Below are 16,156 nucleotides of genomic sequence, written 5' to 3' on the forward strand. Positions count from 1 at the left end.
TATGACAAATAATTGTGACGTTCGAACTTTGAACCTTAAGGATGAAGATGGTAAAGAGTTCTTTGGGAGAGCTTACCTGGAGGTCAAGTCCAGCCGGGGAGTCCCAGTCTACTTGGACGTTCCACCACAGATCCCAGTTAGACCCATCTCCTATACCCCTAGTTACCCCAGCAACTCACGCCACAACCTGAACAAGGGTTCCTGCGAAGGTCTTGGGTTGGTGGAACCCACAGAGCACAGCACCCCTGACCCAGACCCCGTGCCCATGCTGAGGAGAGGGGTGGCAGTGTGCAGTGTGGCTCCCACCCTGCCACGCCGCCTGCATTCCAACACCCCTTCAGAGACGGAGTCCATCCAGAAACCCTGCTGGGACTACCCCTATGATGGTGAGAGAGCAGATGACTGGAGGCTGGGAGCAGGAAATGAGAAGACACTGTTTTGTCATTCATAGTTTTCACATTTTGACCTATCAGCTTTACTTTGATAACCTGCATGTATTTTTATTGTAAACAACTAAATTAAATTGCACATTTGATGTGGATTTACATATAGTACAGTATGATACCTTTGTGTTTATGGTGAATCAAACAATCTCATCTTCATCAGCAAGGTCATAAGTGATTTGTATCTTTGTCTCCCCCAGAAGAGGTAGTGGAGCTGGATCCGGTCTCCACTCAGAGATCTAGGAAAGACCTGGAAAACCGTAGCAGTGCCTCAGAGTCCCTCTGTTCCTACCAGTCAGGATCAGGAGATGAGAACGGTAGGTTTCGTTACTCGTCTAAGATGACAGGGTGAGACATCACAGTGTAAGTGCTGGAATCCAGGCTAATGCATGTTATTAGGCAACACCTACCTGTAATGATACCTCTGAATGAGTGTTCTCTCTTATGTCACTTGTCCTTCTTCCTCTCCTTTTCTCTAGTCTCAGCTCCAGTTTGGATTAAATCTATGCACAGCCCCAGGTCAGGGTTTAACAGGGGGCACAGTGTAAGTTGTCATTTACATTGAAGTTGTGGGAAGTAGCCCAATAGTCTCCTGATAGTCTTACAATCTCTTGATAGTCTGCTGATAGTCTGTTGATAGTCTCCTGATAGTCTGACAATCTACATGTACAGTACTGATAGTTTTACAGTCTCCTGATAGTCTCCTGATAGTTTGACAGTCTCCTGATAGTCTCCTGATGTAAGTGTAAGATCACATCCTTGTGTTGTCCTGAACTCTTGTGTTAAGTGTAGTTTGTGGCTTCTGTGGTTCCAATCCATACCATTAGCATGTGTTTATTTTGAAACATATGGTTAAATTCCCATCTATTTATTTCCACCTCCATTACTCAATGGAGTATTCACCCTATGTAGTATTTGGTACATTTATTGTGTGCTAATGTTAGATTTCTCTCATCACTCCCTCCTTAGCCCTCATAGGACTTCAATCACACATTATTTACTGTGGAAAATAAGGTATCATTCCTATCTTATACTACACTAGTTGTTTCAGGAGATAGTTATGTTCAGGGAGGCAGGAGACACAGTGCCTTGCAAAAGTATTCATCCCACGTTGCGTTTTTCCTATTTTGTTGCATTACAACCTGTAATTTAAATGGATTTTTGTTTGGATTTCATGTAATTGATATACACAAAATAGGCCAAATTGGTGAAGTGAAATTAATTACTTTTTTTTTAACAGAAAAGTGGTGAATGCATATGTAATCACCCCCTTTACTGTGAAGCCCCGAAATAAGATATGGTGCAACCAATTACCTTCAGAAGTCACATAATGAGTTAAATAAAGTCCATCTGTGTGCAATCTAAGTGTCACATGATCTCAGTATGTATACACCTGTTCCGAACGGCACCATTAAGACCGTGGAGCTCTCCAAACAGGTCAGGGAGAAAGTTGTGGATGAGTACAGATCAGGGTTGGGTTATAAAAAATGTCCAAAACTTTGAGCATCCCACGGAGCACCATTAAATTCATTATTAAAATAAATACAACCAAACACGGTTGGTGTTCACCAAAAGGCATGTGGGAGACACCCCAAGCATATGGAAGAAGGTACTCTGGTCAGATGAGACTAAAATGGAGCTTTTTGACCATCAAGGATGTCTGGCGCTATGTCTATGTCTGGCGCAAACCCAACACCTCTCATCACCCCGAGAATTTCATCCCCACCGTGAAGCATGGTGGTGGCAGCATGTTTTTCATCGGCAGGGATTGGGAAACTGGTCAGAATTGAAGGAATGATGATGGATGGTGCTAAATACAGGGACATTCTTGAGGGAAACCTGTTTCAGTCTTCCAGAGATTTGAGACTGGGACAGAGGTTCACCTTCCAGCAGGACAATGACCCAATGAGACATCAGTGTAAGTGCTGGAATCCAGGCTAATGCATGTTATTAGGCAACACCTTCTACCTGTCTTCCAGAGATTTGAGATTGGGACGGAGGTTCACCTTCCAGCAGGACAATGAGCCAAAGCATTCTGCTAAAGCAACACTCCAGTGGTTTAAGGGGAAACATTCAAATGTCTTGGAATGGCCTAGTCAAAGCCCAGACCTCAATCCAATTGAGAATCTGTGGTATGACTTAAAGATTGCTGTACACCAGTGGAACCCATCCAACTTGAAGGAGCTGGAGCAGTTTTGCCTTGAATAATGGGCAAAAATCCCAGTGGCTAGATGTGCCAAGCTTATAGACACGTACCCCAAGAGACTAGCAGCTGTAATTGCTGCAGAAGGTGGGTATTCAAAGTATTGACTTTGGGGGGGTGAATAGTTATACACGCTCAAGTTATGTTTTTTGTTGTTGTTATTTCTTGTTTGTTTCACAATCAAACATATTTTGCATCTTCAAAGTGGTAGGCATGTTGTGTAAATCAAATGATACAAGCCCCCAAAAAATCAATTTTAATTCCAGATTGTAAGGCAACAAAATAGGAAAAGTGCCAAGGGGGTGAATACTTTTGCATGCCACTGTGTTCAGGGAGTCAGTAGATAATTGTGTTTAGGGAGTCAGTAGATGAGGTAATGTTGGCTGTAAGTGATTCTGGCTAGAGGTCCCAGTGGTTCTGGTTACATCTTTACATGCAGCATATGCTCTTCAGTAGGCATCAGTCCAATACACTGACTCCCATGGGTGTTCATTTGTCTCTTTGTAGTGTAAACTCTTGACATATTGTATTTCTCTCTCAGCTGTCATTACTGGGCTTGTGTTCTTCAAAACACCAGAGGTGATGTGCTTGTCTTCCCTCCTCTCATGCTCTGTTAGCTTGCCGTAGCGAATGCAGAATTGTACTCCGAAAGGACCATTTAACAATGTGCTGGCTTGTAAATAAACCCTCTATAACATCTTACCCTTGAATGTGCTGCTGAAGGCCTGCTGGTGTCTAATCTGATTTAATACAGAGGAGATTTCACAATGATGTTGTGAGATCACTAATTATTAGGTGCCGAAAACGTGTTTGGTGATGGAATATCACTTCCTTATGTTATAAAATACATTTTACCAAGACAAATATGATTGTTCATGTTCTGAATCACTCCGTGAGGTCTTTCTTCCCGGGTGGTCGCAAAAATTATTATTATACAACGGTTGGGTCTAATACTGGATGCTGATTGGTTAAAAATGCATTCCAGCCCATGTCTATTCCACAAGTTACCACCGGCTAAATCTATGACGTTAAAATGCCTATTTAATCTGTTCCGTCTGACTGCGCAATCCACAGTCGCATCAGCTCAGACAGGCATTTTATATACTAGATCTACATTGTAAAAAGCATCTAGACATTATCTCCCGTTTCTTTTAGACTAGCATTTGGATTTCAACAGCGGAGATGTGTCATAACCTTGTTGTCTGTTTCAATATTGAAATTCAGTCTCCAGCTGTTCTATGGTAATGAATGTGGTGCCGGGACGAAACAGACAGGTTGGCAGCTTTTCTCAGCCAGTCGAAATCATGAATCAGCATTTTATGGATATACAGTGCCTTGCGAAAGTATTCGGCCCCCTTGAACTTTGCGACCTTTTGCCACATTTCAGGCTTCAAACATAAAGATATAAAACTGTATTTTTTTGTGAAGAATCAACAACAAGTGGGACACAATCATGAAGTGGAACGACATTTATTGGATATTTCAAACTTTTTTAACAAATCAAAAACTGAAAAATTGGGCGTGCAAAATTATTCAGCCCCTTTACTTTCAGTGCAGCAAACTCTCTCCAGAAGTTCAGTGAGGATGTCTGAATGATCCAATGTTGACCTAAATGACTAATGATGATAAATACAATCCACCTGTGTGTAATCAAGTCTCCGTATAAATGCACCTGCACTGTGATAGTCTCAGAGGTCCGTTAAAAGCGCAGAGAGCATCATGAAGAACAAGGAACACACCAGGCAGGTCCGAGATATTGTTGTGAAGAAGTTTAAAGCCGGATTTGGATACAAAAAGATTTCCCAAGCTTTAAACATCCCAAGGAGCACTGTGCAAGCGATAATATTGAAATGGAAGGAGTATCAGACCACTGCAAATCTACCAAGACCTGGCCGTCCCTCTAAACTTTCAGCTCATACAAGGAGAAGACTGATCAGAGATGCAGCCAAGAGGCCCATGATCACTCTGGATGAACTGCAGAGATTTACAGCTGAGGTGGGAGACTCTGTCCATAGGACAACAATCAGTCGTATATTGCACAAATCTGGCCTTTATGGAAGAGTGGCTAGAAGAAAGCCATTTCTTAAAGATATCCATAAAAAGTGTTGTTTAAAGTTTGCCACAAGCCACCTGGGAGACACACCAAACATGTGGAAGAAGGTGCTCTGGTCAGATGAAACCAAAATTGAACTTTTTGGCAACAATGCAAAACGTTATGTTTGGCGTAAAAGCAACACAGCTCATCACCCTGAACACACCATACCCACTGTCAAACATGGTGGTGGCAGCATCATGGTTTGGGCCTGCTTTTCTTCAGCAGGGACAGGGAAGGTGGTTAAAATTGATGGGAAGATGGATGGAGCCAAATACAGGACCATTCTGGAAGAAACCTGATGGAGTCTGCAAAAGACCTGAGACTGGGACGGAGATTTGTCTTCCAACAAGACAATGATCCAAAACATAAAGCAAAATCTACAATGGAATGGTTCAAAAATAAACATATCCAGGTGTTAGAATGGCCAAGTCAAAGTCCAGAGCTGAATCCAATCGAGAATCTGTGGAAAGAACTGAAAACTGCTGTTCACAAATGCTCTCCATCCAACCTCACTGAGCTCGAGCTGTTTTGGAAGGAGGAATGGGAAAAAATGTCAGTCTCTCGATGTGCAAAACTGATAGAGACATACCCCAAGCGACTTACAGCTGTAATCGCAGCAAAAGGTGGAGCTACAAAGTATTAACTTAAGGGGGCTGAATAATTTTGCACGGACAATTTTTCAGTTCTTGATTTGTTAAAAAAGTTTGAAATATCCAATAAATGTCGTTCCACTTCATGATTGTGTCCCACTTGTTGTTGATTCTTCACAAAAAAATACAGTTTTATATCTTTATGTTTGAAGCCTGAAATGTGGCAAAAGGTCGCAAAGTTCAAGGGGGCCGAATACTTTCGCAAGGCACTGTATACAAAGAAATGCCAATAGAAAAACACAAAAGGCAGCTAGTTTGTTGTCATTCCAGCTTCAGTTTGAAATCATTGTTTTAGCTGTGTAGTTGGCTATCTCCTCTGAACAGTGGCCTTGCAAGAGAGCACATTTTCTAGGCCAGGCGAAATCACACATCATTAGCTTATTGTTATGGATGTATCCCCCAAAAAGTCACTAGAAAACAGCTTAAACAAACGCAAATGCAGCTACTTTGCTGTTTTTCTGGCTACACTGTTTGACTTGACTGTGTTAGTCAAAGTTGATTAGCTAGCAGGCAAGGGATAAGAACGTTGCCAGCCATCATGGCATTTAGAACAAAAAGACTTAACTACTGGATTGTGTCTCTGGCAACCGAACCGATAGAACGAACGACCAGCCGGCTTGTGTTGCAACCCCAGATTTGGCTCAGGACTATATCTTGTGGAAGAAATAGTATGAAAAAATTCATCAAAATAATGTTTTTAATGAAATTGTCTATCAATCCTTATTTGAATATGTTGAAAATGAAATGTAAAAGACTGAAATAAATAGCTTGCAGTACGCTCAGTGCTCGGTTGACATTTCATAGAGATACACTTGTTTTTCTGAGTTATGTCTCATTAATATGAAAAGCGTATACTAAAATATTAAAATGTCATGTCTCAAAATTGATATCTACAGTTGAAGTTGGAATTTTACATACACTTATGTTGGTGTCATTAAAACCACTCCACAAATAGTTTTGGCAAGTCGGTTAGAACATCTACTTTGTGCATGACACAAGTAATTTTTCCAACAATTGTTTACAGACAGATTATTTCACTTATAATTCACTGTATCACAATTCCAGTGGGTCAGAAGTTTACATACACTAAGTTGACTGTGCCTTTAAACAGCTTGGAAAACTCAGGAAAATTATGTCATGGCTTTAGAAGCTTCTTATAGGCTAATTGACATAATTTGAGTCAATTGGAGGCGTACCTGTGGATGTATTTCATGGCCTACCTTCAGACTCAGTGCCTCTTTGCTTGGGGAAATCAAAAGAAATCAGCCAAGACCTCAGAAAAAAATTGTAGACCTCCACAAGTCTGGTTCATCCTTGGGAGCAATTTCCAAACACCTGAAGGTACCACGTTCATCTGTACAAACAATAGTACGCAAGTATAAACACCATGGTACCACGCAGCCGTCATACCGCTCAGGAAGGAGACGTGTTCTGTCTGCTAGAGATGAACGTACTTTGGTGCGAAAAGTGCAAATCAATCCCAGAACAACAGCAAAGGACCTTGTGAAGATGCTGGAGGAAACAGGTACAAAAGTATCTATATCCACAGTAAAACAAGCCCTATATCGACATAACCTGAAAGCCCGCTCAGCAAGGAAGAAGCCACTGCTCCCAAACCGTCATAAAAAAGACAGACTGCACATGGGGACAAAGATCATACTTTTTGGAGAAATGTCATCTGGTCTGATGAAACAAAAATAGAACTGTTTGACCATAATGACCATCGTTATGTTTGGAGGAAAAAAGGGGGAGGCTTGCAAGCCGAAGTACACCATCCCAACCGTGAAGCACAGGGGTGGCAGCATCATGTTGTGTGGGTGCTTTGCTGCTGGAGGGACTGGTGCACTTCACAAAATAGATGGCATTATGAGGTAGGAAAAGTATGTGGATATGTTGAAGCAACATCTCAAGACATCAGCCAGGAAGTTAAAGCTTGGTTACAAATGGGTCTTCCAATTGAACAATGATCCCAAGCATACTTCCAAAGTTGTGGCAAAATGGCTTAAGGACAACAAAGTCAAGGTATTGGAGTGGCCATCACAAAGCCCTGACCTCAATCCTATAGACATTTTGTGGGCAGAACGGAAAAGGCGTGTGCGAGCAAGGAGGCCTACAAACCTGACTCAGTTACACCAGCTCTGTCAGGAGGAATGGGCCAAAATTCACCCAACTTATTGTGGGAAGCTTGTGAAAGGCAACACAAAATGTTTGACACAAGTTAAACTATTTTAAGGCAATGCTACCAAATACCAATTGAGTGTATGTAATCTTCTGACCCACTGGGAAAGTGATGAAAGAAATAAAAGCTGAAATAAGTCATTCTCTCTACTATTATTCTGACATTTCACATTCTTAAAATAAAGGGGTGATCCTAACCGACCTAAGACAGGGAATTTTTACAAGGATTCAATGTCAGGAATTGTGAAAAACGTAGTTTAAATGTATTCGGCTAAGGTGTATGTAAACGTCCGACTTCAACTGTATCTGTCTTACCTCTGTTGTTTTATGTCCTCTTGATTGGAGAATACAGATGATGAGGTTAGTTACTGTGACCCTAATCTTGGCCATCCTACAAGGGTAAACTTTTTAACAGATTATGATGGAGACATAAGGTTTGGACCATTGGTTTTCTTAGTGGAGTATCTACACATTATTTTACCTATTTTTTTTTTTTAGATTGGACACCCTATAATTATCCACAGTTTATATTCTCCAAACCTCCTATCAGACTATTCTCCAACAATGGTCACAGTAACAGACTACTGAGATGATCTATGCATGTCTGTATTTGTGTCTAAGGGGAGACAGACACTTTGATGCTTGTTTTTCACTGATAACATTTTCGCCCCGAATAGGCTATCACTGGGACACATCTGATTGGATGCCGAGTGCTCAGCGTCCTGTAGATCAGGAACTGTTGCAGTGTATATGTATAGAAAAGCCTGCCCCCTCCTGCACTGACTCTGACCCTGAGCTCCTCAACCTTGACTGCTATGTAGGAGGTATAGACATTGAGAGTGACTCCACCAACTGATTTCCTTTCTCTGGTTCTGGATGATGCCTGTTAGGCATCAGGGCCAGTTATGATGACTCCATCCAGACACATACTTCACCTGTAGCCAGCAGGGGGAAACATTTACCAGCACCAGCAGCACCACCTCTACCCTACAGACCCCACTAAGCTCCAAGGCAGTAACACAGGTATCAGCAGGGTGCATATAGGGACACAAAGTGACCCCTTGGACATGAGCTGTGGATAGGAGCTCAGCAGCAGTGTGCCCATCTCCCATGCCTCCAGCTCTGACCTGTCAGGCTTGGGTCAGAGTGACCAGCAGGCTTGTTTGGTTATCTCACACCCTAACCTCTGGACACAACGCCTCTGACAGGCGACTGAAACTATAAACTTAACTTAGAGAATTCAGAGATAGACACTGATGATCAGAGCGTTGGCTCTCTATTGGAAATATGTCTTGGTAGTCTTAATCAAATCTACTTTGAAACAAAAGTATACATCTCATACACATGGTTATGGGCTTTAGAGAAAGAAGACACCTTTACCATGTCAGATATAGAGTTAAAATGTATTACACTTTGAGTTTGCATCCCAATATTACACTTTATATACTTCACAGAAGACTGAAAAATAACATAACCGTGAGATTTTTGGCGTGTTGTAAAATAATGTTTATTAATTATGAAATTATAACAAATATGAATAACATTCCACCCATGAGGCCACTATAGGGCAATTTGGTCATTTGACTGCAGGAAAGGTGTAGTGAATGTTATGTAATTTCAGAAGAAAAAGCTCACACCTTACGTCTGTAATGGCTAATACTGTAAATACCATACATGTCTGCATATTCTTATCAGTGATATTGCATTGCATGAAGCTTATGTTAGGTTTATACTTATTATATATTAATCAGCTATTTGATTGTACTGTACAATAAACATTTATATAAATGATTCTGCCATTGAATCATTGCTGTTACGTTTGTTTTAATAAATGAATACAGATCAGTCAGCAGAAGGGACAGCAATACTGTTTTAGCATTAGCTATCCTGTTGTCCTGCCATACCCTGCTATCATCAGTAAGGAAAGGGGAAGAGGATGAGAGGAAAGTCCTCTTTTTGCCCTCAAGCTCATTCTTTTTAAAAGGGGGTAACAGTTTCTAACTTCTACTTTGGACTGATATGTTTAAATTTGGACTGAATAGGACTTTCACCAAAGAATGAAGCATTTTACTTTGGAACACTTTCAAATTGTTTTTATTTACTCCAGTTTAACTTGTGAGATGTAAAAGAGCTGGGCTTCTTCCCAAATGGCACCCTATTCCCTATGTAGTGCACTACTTTTGGCCAAATCCCATAAGGGTGTAATGCACTATGTAGGGAATAGGGTGCCATTTGGGACGTATACATGGGTATCAAAGGAAGACTGCTGCTCATTCCCTCACCAGATGCACTTGACTTGATGGTGGTGATCTAGCCTGTCGATAGTACGGTCACCTCTACTTCTTATGCGGTTTCCATTGGAGGAAAATCATTTTAGAAGCTGTTGTTTATGTTTACATGTTTCTCAAGGAAAATAAAGCTCTTTTCACAAGGTTAACCCTCTGTGAGAAATAGAATGACAGATACTTCTGTTTCCATAGGATCTTATCACACTACAGCAAGCCAGAGATGCACAACAAATATATTGTATCCATTCTGTTCAGTCCTGTATAAATGAGCTCAATATGATGTAAAACAAAATATATAGAGAACCAGTCAAAAGTTTGGACACACCTACTCATTCCTGGGTTTTTCTTTATTTTTACTATTTTGACAGCTAGGATTAATAATCTATTTTCAGTGCGGCCCTCCAGACCTCGGTGAAGATGGAATGCGGCCCACAGGGAAAATGAGTTTGACGCCCCTGTTTTAGTGTAGGTTCTTGATAGTGAGAGCTAAAGATGCTCATTGCATAGCACAAGATGGCAGTATAACCCCAGAAAGCTTTTCTTGGGAATGGTGTGGATTAGACACCATAAGTAACCTGGATTCATGTGGTCTAGCTCAGATGTCAATGTTCCTCTGAATGGATGTGTCAGACTTCATCACCTTATCAAACCAGAAAGGAGGGAGGGCATTACCAACTACAGGATGGTATTATTAAGCAATAAGGCACGAGGGGTGTGGTATTTGGCCAATATACCACAGCTAAGGGCATTTCTTAGGCACAGCCCTTAGCCAGGTATATTGGCCATATACCACAAACCCCGAGATGCCTTATTTTTATTATAAACTGGTTTCCAACGTAATTAGAGCAGTAAAAATAAATGTCATACCCATGGTATACGGTCTGATATACCACGGCTGTTAGCCAATCAGCACTCAGGGCTGGAACCACCCAGTTTATAATTTGGATTAAACAGGTCTACTTCTGTCCTACATGTAGCACAAATCCTTGTCAGACAGTGACATAATTTAAATTCTGTGACATGTAGTGGGTGGGCCTTAGGGGAGAGGAGCAGAGCCATGTGTGTAACGTGATGTGGCAGCCTGCTTCACCTTGACTGACTGACTGACTGACAAACAGGAACATGTGACACAGGCACAATGGAGATGTATGACAAACACACACACACATGTAAATCCCTGGTCAGAACACATGCACGCACACACACACAAACACACAGTTATTCTCACACACAATGACCCAAACACTCCCCACCACACACAAACACACACTCTCTCTCACATGCACACAGACTCAGAAACACTCTTCTCCCCACACACACACTTTCTCTCACACACAAATAAATAAACAAACATGTATTCATGTTAATGAGGAGCCCAGGTGGTAATAACCATATTTAACATATTAATTGTCCCTTGCAGTCTCCTCACACCTGGCCTCATAGAGCAGAAAACCAACGCTGTGTCCCCAGGTCAACCCTGGCCCAGTCATAGAGAGGTAAACCAACGCTGTGTCCCCAGGTCAACCCTGGCCCAGTCATAGAGAGGTAAACCAACGCTGTGTCCCCAGGTCAACCCTGGCCCAGTCATAGAGAGGTAAACCTACGCTGTCTCCCCAGGTCAACCCTGGCCCAGTCAGAGAGGTAAACCAACGCTGTGTCCCCAGGTCAACCCTGGCCCAGTCAGAGAGGTAAACCAACGCTGTCTCCCCAGTCACTTTAGCAGACCGTTTCGCAACAATCACATGGATGCCTAACTCTCACAAAAACTATTCTTAGCTTACTCCCCGCACTGAGTGCTTATTGTCCATTCAGAAGAGACCCCATTAATTCATTCATGGTTTGTACCATTGCCTATACACATTTTAAAGGGGATGTTTAGGTGAATAAAAGAGAAGAGCAGATATATTCAATTGTAAATCAACAGGGAGACACAGAAGAGAAACAGACCTCTTGGAGACGTGCCCTTTATATTCTAATCAGACCGTACCAAACGTTCTCTGAACATCAGCTCAAGAGGTTTGTCACAAACATCAGCTGGTACAGAATCAAACAGGTTCACAGATACATTATACGTGTGTCTCCGGCACAGAATGGAGCCAAACTTTAACCATACCATTCAACACTGGCAGACATTGGATACTGGCAGTTTCACGGGTCAAAGGTAGGAACATAAGTAATTAGTATCAGTGTCACAAATAGTACACTGGAAATCATGTGTATTACAGAAACTGAAAACATCAATATGCTATGCAGGGTGTTAATCACTGGACATCATGTGTATTACAGAAACTGAAAACATCAATATGCTATGCAGTGTGTTAATCACTGGAAATCATGTGTATTACAGAAACTGAAAACATCAATATGCTATGCAGTGTGTTAATCACTGGAAATCATGTGTATTACAGAAACTGAAAACATCAATATGCTATGCAGTGTGTTAATCACTGGAAATCATGTGTATTACAGAAACTGAAAACATCAATATGCTATGCAGTGTGTTAATCACTGGACATCATGTGTATTACAGAAACTGAAAACATCAATATGCTATGCAGTGTGTTAATCACTGGAAATCATGTGTATTACAGAAACTGAAAACATCAATATGCTATGCAGTGTGTTAATCACTGGACATCATGTGTATTACAGAAACTGAAAACATCAATATGCTATGCAGTGTGTTAATCACTGGAAATCATGTGTATTACAGAAACTGAAAACATCAATATGCTATGCAGTGTGTTAATCACTGGAAACCTTTACTCATCTTAGATTTCCCCATTACACACATGCATTTGTGTCACAAAATAATATCGATATTTTACTCACGGCATAATCTGGCAATGAACAAAGATATTGTAGGTGCAACAGCGCCTCTTCTCCCTCAAGAGGCTGAAGAGATTTGGCATGGCCTCTCAGATCCTCAAGAACTTCTACAGATGCATTATTGAGAGCACTGCCCTCAGCCCCAAGGCTCTACATCACAGGGGGCGAGCTCCGAGCCACCCAGGATATTTATACCAGGCTGGGTCTGAGGAAAATTGCCAAAGACTTATGCCACCCCAGCCATGGACTGTTATCTCCACCACCGTCTGGCAAGCGCTACCGGAGCATCAGGTCTCAGACTAACAGGCTCCGAGGGAGCTTCTAAACTCAGCAAAAAAAAGAAACGTCCTCTCACTGTCAACTGCGTTTATTTTCAGCAACTTAACATGTGTAAATATTTGTATGAACATAAGATTCAACAACTGAGACATAAACTGAACAAGTTCCACAGACATGTGACTAACATAAATATGTCCCTGAACAAAGGGTGGTTCAAAATCAAAAGTAACAGTCAGTATCTGGTGTGGCCACCAGCTGCATTAAGTACTGCACCTTATTTGACAGTTCTTGCTGTGAGATGTAACCCCACTCTTCCACCAAGGCACCTGCAAGTTGGGATTGAGATCCGGGCTCTTCGCTGACCATGGCAGAACACTGACATTCCTGTCTTGCAGGAAATCACGCACAGAACGAGCAGTATAGCTGGTGGCATTGTCATGCTGGAGAGTCATGTCAGGATGAGCCTGCAGGAAGTGTACCACATGAGGGAAGAGGATATCTTCCCTGCAATGACAACAAGCTCAGTCCGATGATGCTGTGACACACCGCCCCAGACCATGACGGACCCTCCACCTCCAAATTGATACCGCTCCAGAGTACAGGCCTCAGTGTAACGCTCATTCCTTCGACGATAAACACGAATCCACCCATCACCCCTGGTGAGACAAAACTGCGACTTTTCAGTGAAGAGCACTTTTTGCCAGTCCTGTTTGGTCCAGCGACTGTGGGTTTGTGCCCATAGGCGACGTTGTTGCCGGTGATGTCTGTTGAGGACCTGCCTTACAACAGGCCTACAAGCCCACAGTCCAGCCTGAGCACTGATGGAGTGATTGTGCGTTCCTGGTGTAACTCGGGCAGTTGTTGTTGCCATCCTGTACCTGTTCTGCAGGTGTGATGTTCAGATGTACCGATCCTGTGCAGGTGTTGTTACACGTGGTCTGCCACTGCGAGAACGATCAGCTGTCCGTCCTGTCTCCCTGTAGCTCTGTCTTAGGCGTCTTACAGTATGGACATTGCAATGTATTTCCCTGGCCACATCTGCAGTCCTCATGCCTCCTTGCAGCATGTCTAAGGCACGTTCACACAGATGAGCAGGGACCCTGGGCATCTTTCTTTTGGTGTTTTCCAGAGTCAGTAGAAAGGCCTCTTTAGTGTCCTAAGTTTTCATAACTGTGACTTTAATTACCGTCTGTAAGCTGTTAGTGTCTTAACGACCGTTCCACAGGTGCATGTTCATTAATTGTTTATGGTTCATAAACCCTTTACAATGCAGATCCATGACGTTAATTGGATTTTTAAGAATTATTTTTGAAAGACAGAGTCCTGAAAAGGGGACGTTACTTTTTTTGCTGAGTTTATCTCCAAGCAATAAGACTGAACAGCTAATCAATGGCTGCCCACCCTCAGCCTTGGACTATCTGCACTGACTCTATGCACACTCACAGGTCTCTTTCCACACACAAATTTGGAGGCAAAAGAAATGCACACCTGTTTAGGCGAGGTGCTGGCTAGCGGAGTAGAACACTTGGAGAAATTAAAGGAGAGACGCACACTCTAGGAGCTCAGATGCAATCATTGAATAACCTAATAATCAACGTTTGGACAGACAAGCTGTCCTCTTCAGGGTACAATGACAAACACTGCAGGGTGACTAGTTTATATAGTGTCAAAGGACACACACAGGTGTCTGTAATCATGGCCGGGTGTGGCTTGATATCATTGGTTAATGTAAATAAATAGAACATATTTAAAATAGAAAAAACATGAATGGATAGCATACGATCATAGATACAATTTGGCTACAAAGGCCAACAAAAATGTACAATGAATAGCAAAATCACAAGAATGGCTTCAGATCAAAGTCTACGTTGAGACCGAAGGGTCTAAATTAAAGATCCAGACAGCCTCTCATTTTAACAATAAATTGTCGAGGTCACCCCCTCTCCTAGGGAGGGTGATGTGTTCGATGCCGATATAACGCACACACACCCAAACACAGGTACACACAATGACCTTTTACGCTGCTCTTACTATTTATTATTATTTGCTGCCCAGTCACTATTACCCCTGACCTCAACTACTACCAGTATCCGTGATATACCTCTACTACCACCAGTATCCCTGATCTACCTCTACTACTACCAGTATCCCTGATCTACCTCTACTACCACCAGTATCCCTGATCTACCTCTACTACCACCAGTATCCCTGATCTACCTCTACTACCACCAGTATCCCTGATCTACCTCAACTACCACCAGTATCCCTGATCTACGTCTACTACCACCAGTATCCCTGATCTACCTCAACTACCACCAGTATCCCTGATCTACCTCTACTACCACCAGTATCCCTGATCTACCTCAACTACCACCAGTATCCCTGATCTACCTCTACTACCACCAGTATCCCTGATCTACCTCTACTACTACCAGTATCCCTGATCTACCTCTACTACCGCCAGTATCCCTGATATACCTCTACTACTACCAGTATCCCTGATCTACCTCTACTACCACCAGTATCCCTGATCTACCTCTAGTACCACCAGTATCCCTGATCTACCTCTAGTACCACCAGTATCCCTGATCTACCTCTACTACCACCAGTATCCCTGATATACCTCTACTACTACCAGTATCCCTGATCTACCTCTACTACCACCAGTATCCCTGATCTACCTCTACTACCACCAGTATCCCTGATCTACCTACACTACCACCAGTATCCCTGATCTACCTCTAGTACCACCAGTATCCCGGATCTACCTCTAGTACCACCAGTATCCCGGATCTACCTACACTACCACCAGTATCCCTGATCTACCTCTAGTACCACCAGTATCCCTGATCTACCTCTACTACCACCAGTATTCCTGATCTACCTCTATTACCGCCAGTATCCCTGATCTACCTCTAGTACCACCAGTATCCCTGATCTACCTCTACTACCACCAGTATCCCTGATCTACCTCTAGTACCACCAGTATCCCTGATCTACCTCTAGTACCACCAGTATCCCTGATCTACCTCTAGTACCACCAGTATCCCTGATCTACCTCTAGTACCACCAGTATCCCTGATCTACCTCTAGTACCACCAGTATCCCTGATCTACCTCTAGTACCACCAGTATCCCTGATCTACCTCTACTACCACCAGTATCCCTGATCTACCTCTAGTACCACCAGTA

At 42.5% G+C, this 16,156-nt stretch overlaps 1 protein-coding gene across 1 annotated transcript in view; it reads left to right on the forward strand.

Annotated features, from left to right (window-relative positions):
* Positions 1-8,655, forward strand: part of LOC110504394 (protocadherin Fat 1) — a 70,802-nt gene extending 62,147 nt beyond the window's left edge. The window contains exons 33-35 of the mRNA XM_036969679.1: positions 41-386; positions 644-760; positions 8,247-8,655. Coding sequence (XP_036825574.1) covers positions 41-386; positions 644-760; positions 8,247-8,425 — 642 coding nt within the window. The 3' untranslated portion in view covers positions 8,426-8,655. The remainder of the gene's footprint in view (positions 1-40; positions 387-643; positions 761-8,246) is intronic.
* Positions 8,656-16,156: the final 7,501 nt, after the last annotated feature.

The sequence above is a fragment of the Oncorhynchus mykiss genome, chromosome 31, assembly GCF_013265735.2.
Source record: "Oncorhynchus mykiss isolate Arlee chromosome 31, USDA_OmykA_1.1, whole genome shotgun sequence".
NCBI lineage: Eukaryota > Metazoa > Chordata > Actinopteri > Salmoniformes > Salmonidae > Oncorhynchus > Oncorhynchus mykiss.